The 13,447-nt window shown below is 44.1% G+C and overlaps 1 protein-coding gene across 1 annotated transcript in view; it reads right to left on the bottom strand.

The window, feature by feature from the left end:
- Positions 1-3,997: 3,997 nt before the first annotated feature.
- The window catches only part of LOC146189416 (uncharacterized), a 36,944-nt gene continuing 27,494 nt past the window's right edge, over positions 3,998-13,447 (bottom strand). Inside the window, exons 7-12 of the mRNA XM_084604245.1 lie at positions 13,100-13,193; positions 10,533-10,759; positions 8,004-8,051; positions 7,880-7,915; positions 6,158-6,314; positions 3,998-4,126 (exon numbers count right to left, since the gene is read on the bottom strand). Coding sequence (XP_084460371.1) covers positions 4,122-4,126; positions 6,158-6,314; positions 7,880-7,915; positions 8,004-8,051; positions 10,533-10,759; positions 13,100-13,193 — 567 coding nt within the window. The 3' untranslated portion in view covers positions 3,998-4,121. The remainder of the gene's footprint in view (positions 4,127-6,157; positions 6,315-7,879; positions 7,916-8,003; positions 8,052-10,532; positions 10,760-13,099; positions 13,194-13,447) is intronic.

The following is a 13,447-nucleotide window of genomic DNA, read 5'->3' as shown; positions in this document are numbered from 1 at the left end:
AACAACGTCCACAGGAGGGTGGACGAATGAGGCTGATACAGAGGCTCTTTAGGCAATCCCTTATATCGCATATTCACACGTTTTCTTTTTTACTGTTTGTTTTACTCGTCACATTGTGCTTGACACAAAATTTTTAATTTCTCCAACAATGTCCGACAGCAGAGACCTCATTTACGTCGAGGACTTCAAATGTCAAGGACCACTGCGAGCTGATGCTTCGCCTCAACCTCTAATGTGGACATGTTCAGATAACACCCGTCATGAAGTGCAAGCATCGAAATTAAAGCGCAGTGCTGACCCCATAGCGCTAATCTACACTTTCCGCTCGGAATACCTCGTGTCAGTCCTGAACGAGTGAGCTTGTTTTGAAAGGGATTATTTTATCTTTTCAATCCTCGGTGCTGCAATAACACGTGTTTCAGATATACAATATAAATATTACTCAACTGCAAAGCTCCTTCACGGGACAACTATGTTTTGAAAAGGGGTGGTTGATGCGGCACGTGTACTTCATTCCAAGTTATGACCTCGCCTTGACATTATGTGGAAGAATTTCATTGCAATTCCTGTGCTGTTGAGATTGAAGCCTTCGGTGCGCGCGCCTAGCTGCTCGAATACTTTGTTCCTAATATTGTCTCGTACGAGGCCTATATTGGAGACAAAAAGAAAATTTAATAGCACATAACTCCAGGAGGAAACTTAAATAGTCGTTTCTTTGTTCCACTACAATCTTAACCTGGTTCCACATACGCGATAACAAGTTCCAGGTATAGGTGCAACTTTCACTTATATAAATGGACGTTCCACTTGTAACTGGAACTTTTTTACCACGCATGAGGAACCAGATCACATCAAAACTTTGAAGTCCTAATGTCGTACAGTTTTGCGCAAGTTAGTTATTGGTGAAATGTGGTATGGGGGGGGGGGGGGGGGGGCCCAAACCCTTCTCGGAGAAAGACAAATTACCCCGCCGCGGTGACTCGATCCTATTGGCGCTCGATTAGTGAACCCTAGGACACTGGATAAAACCCCGCCCTTGGCGGCCACATTTATTTGGGGGCGAAAAGAAATGCGCCCATAATGTCTCCGAAGTTTACTGCAGTGTTTTTCACGCTATAGAGACCCCCAAAGATTGAAGTAAGGGAACCCACCCCTACGCTGCATCTGAAAGCCTAAATCTCTGTCGGTCTTAGACCGTATACGAAATAAATAAACACGTATTTTAAAATTCTGCCTAGTAATGCCCGTCTATGATAAATGTCAACATTTTACATTCAGTTCAGTTCAGTCGTTCAGTCGTGTCCGACTCTTCGTGACCCTATGGACCATATCACGCCCCGCTTTCCGGTCTCTCACTATCTTTCTAACATCACATAACTTCATCTGCAGCACCTCGAGGATGCCGTCTAACCACCGCGTCTAACCAGGCGCTGCAGATGAAGATATGTGATGTTAGGAAGATAGTGAGAGACCGGAAAGCGTGGCGTGATATGGCCAAAAGGGTCACGAAGAGTAGGACACGACTGAACGACTGAACTGAACTGACTGCTATTGATGCACCAGGGTACAGAGCCATAATTTCAGGTTGCTTGCATCAGGGGGCATACTTACAGTAGAAGATATGTCATTCTGATGAACCTTACACCGAAACTGTGTAAACATCTGAAGTGAGAGAATGTTGATAGCACTGTTGATAGCAGATTGTTGATATCACTGACTAGTCTGGATCATTTTTAAAAAATAGAGCCAAGCCACCGCTACGGGAATAAGAGTCACGTGGGTTCGATACTGTCGTGTAATCACAAGTTGGTATTTCTTTACGTTTTTTTAGCCATGATTCTACAATGGCCATGACATTAAACTGGTGACTATGGTGTGAGAGAAAGACAGAGAGCTCGGTCAAATTCTTTTTTAAACAACGAACGTTAGTGTATAGAAGACCGAAATGTCTTCTTTAGTCCACATTCGGTTGAACATTGCCATTTTAGGCTTGTTTATGGGAGGCAAAGGTTTATGTTGGCTATTATGTGATGTTTGCAAGGTCGTCCTGGCATGTCACGTGCACCACTGTCGAAATCTCAGTTTCGCGCATTAGGGTCTTGCCCTCAGCCACCCAGGCGAATGTGCAGTTCTTTTCACGCTTAGTTTTGATGGCTTTTCCAAGCAAGATCTTGTTTTCAGGGCATTAGTGTCCGTTGACGAACACCGAATCATTTTCTTCAAAACCGAAGATGGTAGTGTTCAGCCTGGTTTTCTCGGCGGCGAGCAAGATCCGGTCGCGCGTACTTCTTGATACAAACCTGATGATTATATATGAGCACTGTGTTAGTTGTTCGGGTGCATCTAGCAAAGTGGTCACATTTAGCCCGCGAAAGAGGCTGAATGTTCACATATACTTCGAGTGTTGCCGTATTTTCTCTTACTTTAGGCGAATTTCACTTAGACCCTCTTTTCGATCCAATTCCTGAACTCTACTTAAGCTTTTATGGGAAGGATCTCTGCGAACGTCTTATTGAATCGGGATGCTAACCCGTTGTGATACAGAACTTTAGCCCATAGCTTTACGTTGGCAGGTGCAACTCAGTCTCAGATAGAACACTAAAAACTCTTCCTCTAACATAGTCACTCCCTTAGCCTGTATGCCGAAGCTGAGTTCCAGAGGAAACAGTTTTCAACAAAGGTCAGGACTGCGTTCGCATAGGTGGCCTGGGTAGAGAGTGGAGGCCAAATTGGGAGGGGTGTAATCGATGGTTACAACTTTTTGTTTTATGCCAGCTGCATACAAAGGAAATGGTTGGAAATTCTTTATTCTGATTTTCCTGAAGCATATCGAAAAACATCATTTGTGCACTGCTGAGAGGCATTTTTGTTTATATCGCCTAGTACGTCGCTGCTATCGGAAGCCCGCGGTTTCTGTTTATCATTTCGGCTCTCTTCAGAACTACGATTTGTGATTGCATAGTCCCCTCCGAAACGTTTTGTGTGCGTGCACCATCCATGATTATATTAACAAAAAATTAGTCATGATTCGTGTAGTAATGAACGGCTCGCGCCATTTAATTCCCCTAAATTTGTTTCTGCTCACAATCGACATTTCCTGTTTCACAATATGTCACATTCAGCATATCCTGCTTCACTTACTGTTATATTTTTCTTGTAACAAAGCTCATTGGGCGTATAAAAATGGTTAAAATCGATTTCATTTCGGCAGATTTAGTCTGCTGCAGAATTCTAGAAAGTGCAAGGTTCTCACTGTCAAGCCAGTGTGTTTATCTATTGCGTTTCTAATCTAATAGTGCATTACAGTTTTATTCCCACCGCAGGTGCACGCACTCTGCATTTTAAAGGATCCCTGGCTGGGTTACATGCTAGAAAGATTTAACTGCTACCTTGAAGCACTGTATCTCCAACCACATCATGAGCCTTCTTTTCATTTCGTTCCTCGCAACAGGTTGCTGGAGAATTTACATGTCTGCCTTTTGAAATCGATTACTCCAAATCAATGCTCCTTCGTCGTTCGGTACGCTGCCTACCTCCTTAATCTCTGTTGTAGTATATTGGTGCTGAAAGAATCGCCATATCACCACGCTTTCAGTGCGCGATATGGCTTTGTCGACTTTTGCGTATAAATCGCTTTGGGAGCCGTTTGCTGTCTTAACAACCCTACTGAAAAAATTGTATGCGGCAATAATTTCACATTTTCTCACACAGTCTCACTCAGTTCACTTAAGAAATCACATACAAGTCGCATATAATTGCGTAAGATATCATAGTTTCTTGTGCATTAACATAAATTATTGTAGATATTTTGTGATAGTGATGTGCACCATATGAGAGTCTATGTGATTCGATGACATTTTGTGAGGTTATTGCCCGGTAGAATTTTTGTTTTTTAGTAGCGAAACCTTTTGATGCCGGAGACAGTTCATTAGTCTCGAAATCATAGCTGTATTGAAAATATCTTGATCCAAGGAAATGACGGCAATTTAGGTAGGGATTATGTTTGAAATGGTTTTATTAGTGTAAACAAAGGGGAATCAGCGTGCTAAATCAAATATCCCACGAACATGGACTTCGTCTTTGAAGCAACGGGAAAGCCGTAGATCAGAGAGAACGCCCTTTCAACCTGTAACAAGAAGACAGCACTGTGGTTAGGTCTTGGTTTCGTCGGAAGAAGAAAAAATCACGCCACCTGGCCACACGTCTGTTTTACCCATACGATATCGTAGTGTAAGACTCAATACGTCACCTCGATATTTGGCACATCGAAATGCTGCTGCTACCGTCTAGAAACTAAGTAATAAAGCTAACTTTACGTCCTCTCTAGCCTCGTAGTCTTGAATTCCAACTACATTTTTACATTCCTTGAACGTCCTGAATACAATTAGGGTCAACTGCTCTGCATCATACTTTAGAGCTTAAATGAATGGCGGGACTGCATTATACCAGGAATTTCCATAAAGGTGTAAACGTTTCCGTATCTGCTTCCAATGCCCATTCACTGGCGGGACTAACGTTAGTGTCATAACATAATTATGTGTAAGCAAACGTTAATTAAAATTATTTACGCAGTATTTTTTAACACAGAGTTGGGATCAGTGCAGGTTTGAAGCCATTGACCAGGAGATGTCATGCTAGCTTTTTCAAAGTAGAAAATTTGCGTTTAAGAGCATTACAGAGCGAGGACACTGCTTGCTTTTTCCCCATACAATTGAGATCTAGAGGCTCCGCCTATACTCCTGACGTGTGGCTATGCCTACGGCACGTGATATGGATTGCCTGCACCACTATTCTACATCATGCACAATTATTTTATTGGCTAATATGAGAAAGTAATAACTTGTTCATCGTCAGCTCCGCTGTAGCTGCTCTTCAAAATGAAGAAGCAAAGAATGTGCACTTTACAATAAAATGAAGCAGGAAGTTCTAGTTTGGAGCCGTAGCCGTAGCACTGCCGTACAGCTTCATATGCATTTTTGCGTTAGGTACCGGATTCCTCGGAAGCACTAATTTAATACGTATCAAGAGATATGCATCTTCTTATCAACAACGTAAGACTGCATTGTCGCCAGCTGCCTAACACCGGTCACTTATTTCGTAATAGTGCATTTTGGCTCTCTAAAAATACAACACAAACCAAATAAAGTCCGTCACGGTCAACAGTACATTTCCAATTTTGTTTTTGTTTTGTTTTTGTGTTTTTTTTTTTTTGTTGTTTTTCAAATTATTAGCTCCCTGATGGTAGGACGTTTGACAAATTTTATAATAATACATATCCTACGCGAATTTGCTCCTTCGAAAACATTAAACATTTGCTTGATAAAGGGTTGTGATTTAGCATAGCGAGCTGTTTGGCGGGGCATAGCTTAGAGACCTTAAGTATAAAGCGCTATTCATAGCGGATATATCAGAGTATATACCGTTCCATCCGTCGTAAAAGTAATAAATGGAACCATACTACAGCTGGAAAGCCACAGCGCCGTCGCAAGAAAGGAATAATTATATCCTCATGCAGGTATCACAACTCCCTCTCACTTTCTGAATACAACCATATAGTGCCTATAAGGCAGATACATTCTCCAGCAGCCATTCAGAATGTTTACTTCCAGAGAGACAAAATTCATGCAGAGGTGCACATTTTTTGAAAGATATGAATTATGCACACTTCAAACATGTTTCAATCGAACTGCTCTTAGCTTTCCCTTCGTTTTAGGCAGCGTGCGTTGTGTCGGGAGTGAATTGCAATATATCTATAAGATCTTGCATCCTCTGTAAATGCTTGTGAATTCTAAGCATACCTGGTGTGCATAAAAGTGAATAAATTATACGCCCACTGATTTGCTTCCGTTTTGCTGATCTAGGATTTGTAGCGTTGTGCAGGTAGCAAACCAGTTCCTTTACCGGTTAACCTCCCTGCCTTTCCTCCTCATCATCTTCCTCCTTCTCCTCCTGTAGCGTTCTGTATTTTTAATAACGCACGTATTTGTGCGTTCGACCTCTTCAAATCCTCTGAGAAAGAGGTGTACACTCAAGACTGATTTGGCTAAAACGCAATCTAGCCTTGCGCTATGCGTATAGTTCAAGCTGCAGTTTGTGTACGAAAGAATCCATCCACGTTTCAAACAAGTCTCCGAAATTTAGCTGAAATTCTGCTCACAGTGCATTCCTATCATAGACTCAATCTGTGAGATGATAGGTCCCACGGCGCTGAGAGGACCAGTCCTAAGGATCTCTATGAAGAGATTGACGACGGTGCAGACGAGGCCCATCACGGTATCGGCCGGAGAGTTGTAGACCACGCTGGTGAAGACGCACTGCGCAAAGCAAGGAATTGCTTTCATGTGAGCTGTGCAACTGAGCAAAGAGCGCTTATCGGTAAAACTGTGTCAGTTCCTTCGTTTGCTTCCTATCACGCCGATGTCTGGAGCTCGAAGCTCAAAAATTACAGGAGTGCGCTGAAGTCAGCTTAAGAGCGGAAATGGCGGAGGCCACTTTATAATCTATAAGGCTGTTTTCACTAACTGCATCGTCAGTGTCAGCCCTGCTTTCATTATAATCATCAATATCGCTACCGTCATCATTTTCACCTAAATGCACAGTCATTGTCATCGCTACTACTATCGTTATTATCATCACTAACTGCAGCGTCATTATTACGGCTACTATCGTCACCATCACTATCACTAACTGCATCGCCGTTGTCACCGCTACTATAATCATCACGCTAGATTAAGAAAATTCCAATCGATTTTCCACGAGCCTGGTGTGGAGTAGAGGTTGTCGCGCTAAGCTGGGAATTAGAGTAATGCGAGTTCGAGTGTCGTTGAAATTTTTACTCATTTCGTGCGAGCAATTCCTACGAATATTTCCGCAGTCCAACAGAAAATAAAGGCTTTCGCCATAAGAAAAAAACACAGCAAGGGATGAAATTTAGAAACAATCGGGAATTTTTGGTAAGGAGCCTCTACGGAGTCGTGTCACCCCGCCCTCACGATTTCAAGCATACTTTCAGGTTCCCCAAGAAGTTTCGTTGGCACACCAGAACTAGATTAAGTTGAGGAGTGAGCTGTTCTATTTATTTCGATTCCTAAGAGACTGCCCAGGGCACAAAATGCACAGGAGCTCACAGGCGGAGATTCTTCGCGCCAAAAAACAGTTCGTCCTCCCTTTTTATGAACCACCGAAATGCACTAAAAGTCTCATTTGTCGTCTCAAACTACGACATATATACAATTTTGGCACAATAGCCGGCAAAGTCATGTTCTCTAGTTTTCTCTCGAGTTTTCTCCTACTACCCGGTCTGCTTTAAGCAAATGTGTTCATCCGTTATGTTGAGATCAAACTCATTTGGGCTTCTCTGATATCGATAAAATTAACCAGTTTTTTATTTATTCGAATCAGGTGTAACGCTTTTGTAAATCTGCTTTTAGCGCCAAAGATCTTTGTATGAATATTTGTTTACGGTAAGGCTTATTTTAAGGTAACCATGGGAGTACTGAGACCATATTAAACTGCGAGGCCTAAATGCGTAAGCCTTCATTTCCTCAAGCAGACCTAATAATCACTTCGATATTCATATTCCAATACATTCGGTACTTTGCTCCAAAACTATTATCACACCAATACCATTACTGGCTCCCTCCATGTGTAAGCGACGTTCCCCTTAAAAAGCAAAAAAAAATGCAGTCGCAAATTAGTTTTAAACCTGTTTTCAGGCAGTTGGCGGGCGCCAATTTAGGGTTCCTGCGCACCAAAAATCTCCCTATTGCCCTAAGTACAGCGCAGTCATATTTCAGAGGCAACGTATTAAACCGCCATTTTTTTTCACCGAAGTACACCACTTTCAATTGAGGAGAACTATGCGAAAGCTGTTACTTACGGTCAACGTGCTGAAGAATTGCTGGATTACTTGGGCCTAGGGGTCAAGCACGGGAATGTAAGAGTAGCTCTGTTCTCAAACACCCAGAGACAATTGAAATAAAATGATGGTTTTTAAAACTCACCTGGTTAGGGGCAGTACCGACACATGTGGACATAGTAGAATTGAGGCACTGCGGATGAAAAATGAGTCTCAGTTAACCGTATCTGCAACGAAATATACTGAACTAAACCAAAGCAATATTGTTGAAATATCTGCCTTTGTTAACGCAGCCACGTTTCAATATCCTGCAAGTTTTAAGCGTCGTTTGCAGCCGACGACAGGAGTAGTTCTTAAATGCAGTTTGATTGCTTTGTTTTATTGTGCTAAATATAAACTGTCATATATACATGGTAGCTATTACATTGCGCCATATATATCTCCTAATTTCCAGTGCGCACAGCCCGAAACACAAGTTGCTTAATTGTTACGTGTTTATTTTTACGTTAGACAAGAAGTCATCGCAAACGCGTCTGATTGACCAGAAAGAGGGTCACATTTTATGCCCATTGCGCCCAGAGGTACGCACTAATAGCAGACAGCTAAACTTATAAAAAAGACTAGGAAGCGGCGTCGAAGGTGTCAAACAAGTATACGACCCTTAGGAGATGCGGTACTCTTGACTGCTTTGAATAGGCTTCCAAAGCACCGTCGAGCGGCGCTGCTGCTCCTGACAGCGAGCGCCATCTCTGACAGAAAAATAGAAACTGGGGATACACGCGGCGGCACCACCTAGGCATCCCGTGCAAGTTTTCTCCTTCCGCCCGCTCGCTTCCGCGCACGTGCAGACGTCTCGCGCTGCTTTGTTGCGCGGGCGCGCACTGGACGCTGCCGGCTCAGCTCGCTGTCTTCACGGTGTGCGCCGTGCGCTTTCTCTCACACGAGCACGCGCCTTGACGCGCCCCCGCAGGCGCACCGCGACATGCCACCTGCATTCAGTCTTGATTGGGAAACCTGACGCGTATTTTCATGAAGGATACTTAATTATAGGCGGGTAACTTTTTATTCACGTCTGTACTGTAGAGCAGACAACAGACGGGGATGTGTAAATATTGATTGCAAATGCGTACCACGTTAGCAAAAACGTAGGAAGTGCATCTTGTCGTATATAATATGTTTAAAAACTGCTAAAGTATCATCGGTACTGTGAAATAAAGTGGCCCCATCGTTGACCATCGTTTTGGCCTGTAGCATGCGATCTCTATATGAATTTGTATTTTTTATTATTGCGGCATTACCAAAGAAATCTTGCAGTAGATGAACAAGTGTACAGTCCGAAGGAGGTGTTTCTTCAAAGACAAGAACGCTACCAATCTCATAAGCACATGCGTGCTTCGTGCGCTGCACGAACGTAACCGGCTCGCTGGCTCTGAAGGCAGGTGAAATCCAAGCTTGTACTACATAGTGTCATATTTCGGTTCTTATTAAATGGTTGTGCTTCATTTATGATAATATCTGGTTTGCACTCACGAACCCTGTGACGGGAATGGGGTGCTCCCTGCTAGTAGTGTCAGTCGAGCCATACCTAGAATCACTGTTGTACTGCGCTTAAGACATATCTTCGTTAATAATAATAATAATAACGATAATAACAATTGGTTCCCTTATTGGCCAATTTGCGAAAATCTGTAAAAGCGCCTCAGCAACGCATGTTTTCCAACGCCGTCCCCACCCCCGAAAAAAAAAAAAAAGGCCTCGTTCCTAGATATTTTCTTGGTCAATTTTTAAATGAAAAGGCAGCTGGGGATACTTAGGGCACATTCACACATCAATCTCGATCGCGGACGTCGCATCTGTTGATTTGGTTGCTTTCAGAGCACTCACAAAGCAGGGAGAGAGCACAGAAAATCGGCAAAGCTAGACACGCGGGGAGCGAAGAGTAGGATAATCTTCCATCCTCTTCACTTTTTATGCATGGTGTTAAACCACTGTACATTTTTGATGCATTTTCAAGCCGTCTTCGTTAACTGTCAACATTTCTGAGTTTACCAAGGAAGGGGAAATTGGCTCTTTTCGTTTCCACAAAGAACGCGAAACTTCTCAGAACGCTGTCATGCGGTAGGAAAACAGATCTTGCGGACACGCTTCCAAAGGAATCTGCAAAGTTTCACACTTGAGCCTCGTCTTTTGGTGCTTCGCCTACTATAGTGGCTTCCCATGACACAATGCTACTTAGTACATCCGTTTCCCATCAGCGGAAGCGTTTTTGTATCGCCAAATAACCGCCAGGCGCAACCCGATCGCCGCGCGTGCACAGAAAGCTAGCGGAGCGTCTGCTCCGGCGAAGCCCCATCGTTTCACATTTCGCCACCACGCCAGGAATGCGGCGCTGCCATCACGTGGCGAAACTTGAGCTTGGGTTCCGTATAGCAACCGCAAACGCTAATAATAGCGCAACCAAAGGAGCTTCCTTCGTGCAGCTGCACGAAGGAGCTGCTAAGTACAACTGTCACCCGCACAGAATAAAAACACTATTTCACTTCATCATGGCTTAGCAGCGTACAAACTACTGCCTAGTTTAGTCTCTAGTCAGTTTTAGAGACGTCCTCCAAAGTCTCAGGCCACAAATAAGCGGCATTGAGACTAAACGTTGAATAACGCCAGAGTGACTAACCTTCCCAATATTCAGAGCGCTGGGAAACTCGAAGACCACGGGTTGCAAGCACATGATCGCTCCACCAAGTTTCAGGCCTGTGCAGTCTCCGAGCGGCAGAACAGAGGTGGCGATCGAAGTGAGCGGCGAAAAAATGCCGCCGAAGAGCGAGTTGACGAAGTTAGACGCAGTGGTCGCGACGCCGCCGACAGACTTGCAGAGCGCGAAGGCATTCTTCAGCAGAGAACCTGCGGTACCCACGGGAAACAGGCAACGAAATTGTGTTCAGTTCAGTTCAGTTCAGTCGTTCAGTCGCGTCCGACTCTCCGTGACCCTATGGACCATGTCACGCCACGCTTTCCGGTCTCTCACTATCTTCCTAACATCACATAACTTCATCTGCATTGCCTCGAGGATGCCATCTAACCATCGCGTTCGCTGCCTACCCCTTCTCCGGCGACCCACAACCTTTCCCAACATCAAATCTTTCTCCAGCGACTCCTCTCTTCTCATAAGATGACCAAAGTAGCTGAGCTTTAACTTTAGAATTTGACCCTCCAATATCGACTGATTTGATCTTCTGGCAGCCCAAGGAACTCTCAAGAGTCTCAAGAGAAATTTTGTACGTGATGCCAGCGCCTGAATTGAGCCTCTGCATACGTTTGGTGGCTCACGTCAGTAATAATTTCTATTGTGTACTTAGCACAATGTAAAATCTAGCATATCTACATTGTTGGGCAAGTGGGGGTGGGGGTGAAAGTTATTTTTCCTGCTGAGGCCGAATAGTGCGTTGCGGTGCATCCACGACTCCATCCACTGCAGAGCGTTGTATGTAGCTTTTGTGGGCATGGCGAAATAACGACGACCTATGAAAACATGCATGCACAGCAGGTCGAGGTTTCCACGCTTGGTCACAGGTAAATGATGCTAGTTGGTTGCTCGGCGCGCCACTTCGGCACCGTGTATTCTGAGGTGTACAGGGGAGCAAGCTACAGATGAGCGCCCAACACGCGTCAAATAGTAGCTGCGTTTCGATTTTCTCACAAGTGGGTCATATTAGCATCTCCTCCCTCGTCCAAGCTCTATCATCATCATCATCATTATCATCATCAGCCTGACTATACCCACTGCAGGGCGAAGGCCTCTCCCCTATTTCTCCACTTAACCCGGTTCTGTGCTAGCCGCATCCACTTGACCCCTGCGACCAAGCTCTGTAGGAATAAATTAAAAAAAGCGCAGATTTTCACAGGTGGGCGAACCTGTTCTACAAATCTGCCGAATAAGGTACGACGAGGAAGGTAAGGTGAACCTTATCATGAACAAGAAGAGAGGGCGAATCACATGGTGAGATGAATTGAAATCATGCGAGGGATTGTGCATTCGCACATTTTTTTTCGGAATGGTCACAAGGGGCCGCCATCTTTAGGCAACGCATTATCTGATGCATGTATTCACTCAAGCGCGGCAATACCGAGATGCTGACAAAACAAGGTGCGGTGTGCACGCATCTGTAGCGCATTCTCTTCCACGTTTCTTCAAATATACATATATGAAAGAGAAAAAAAAGATTTGGGGGAACAGTTAGGCTTGGTTAGCTGGCCTTACTTTGCGGATCCTCGTTTCTGTCCACTTACTCCTGATTTTTGCTAAATTAGCAAACATTTCCCTTGGCCTCTATTATTCCACACATGCTAATTAGCATACAGTCGGCAATCGGCCAGGACTCTTAACAATGGGTTCATCTCCGTTGTTCACATTAAGACATTACCACGATTTCGGGGCATTGCCAGCCAGAGTCCCTAAGCTTGGCTACATCTGACGCTCGAGTGCGAGGAGCCAGATATTTTTTACAGCTATTCGTGCATGCTCTACCATAGGCTTATGCAAATTGTTTATGTTTTCTAGAAATCTCAAACGTTGTAACAATTGAATTATAAAAAGGGCCGAAATCTGAAGACCATTTGTGCAAAGTCTACAAATCTTCATCAGAACCTGAGTAGGGACTCGGTTTTCCAGGCTTCAGTCCTTTTTTACTCGAGCATATCATTTTTAGCGGTCTCAGTAGTGTTATAAACTTACATGGTTAGTACGCATTGTTGCGCTGTAACATAATAGTGAGATTTCGCATAACGTGATCCGCGATCCGCCACCGTGACCCTCTACCGCTCGTGGGTAGGGCGCGCAAGCTGCTTGGTTCCCATGCAGCAGGTCATTGTGCCGACATCAAGTATAAGGCGCCATCTATCGGCAGCAAAGCGATCTGAGCATGCGCAATGGTACACGCGGTGGCGGATCACTGAAACGGATCATGGTGCGCTAAATCTTTCTAATGGTAGAATGATACATTAAGCACACGTGAATGGACTTCAGCTGCTTTTAATTTTGTTATTACCTATGACGTCAGCGTGGAATTTTCAATATTAAGCATCGCGACATCTTGCGGGAGCCAAAGAAGCTAGAAAGGCATTTCGCGAATTCATTGTAATAGGCGTGAAAAGCTGCCACCACTTCCAAGCACGCCAAACTAAACAGTGTGGTGCCTTTGCAGTAATAGGCAGAGATATAAAACAGCTGATAACAATACGCACCCATGCCGAGGCGATTCATAGCTTCAGTCAAAATTCCTTCAAGAAGGAAGAGCTGGGATCCGATGTCGAGGTCCGAGATTCCATTGACACCACACTAGTAAAAAGGCGATGTCAGTTTTCACGTTTCTGTTTTATTGGTGAAAGAAGTTTAACTAAACATTATGATAACGGAGCCATTATTCATTGGCATCCACACAAGCTCAGCCATATGGCTACAAAGGAAAGTCATAGAGCTTTCTGAAAAACATCGTTGTTAAAGAAACATTCTTTCTCAAGCCCGGGACCACCATCTTTCCGGGCCAGTTGTTTTAACGACTGAGCTGACCAGGACAGTCAGCATGTCAGATG

This window comes from Amblyomma maculatum, chromosome 5 (genome assembly GCF_055883805.1).
Source record: "Amblyomma maculatum isolate TAMU_Amacu chromosome 5, ASM5588380v1, whole genome shotgun sequence".
Lineage (NCBI taxonomy): Eukaryota > Metazoa > Arthropoda > Arachnida > Ixodida > Ixodidae > Amblyomma > Amblyomma maculatum.
Note: the sequence above shows the minus strand (reverse complement) of the source record. Positions and strands in the feature narration are given on the sequence as shown.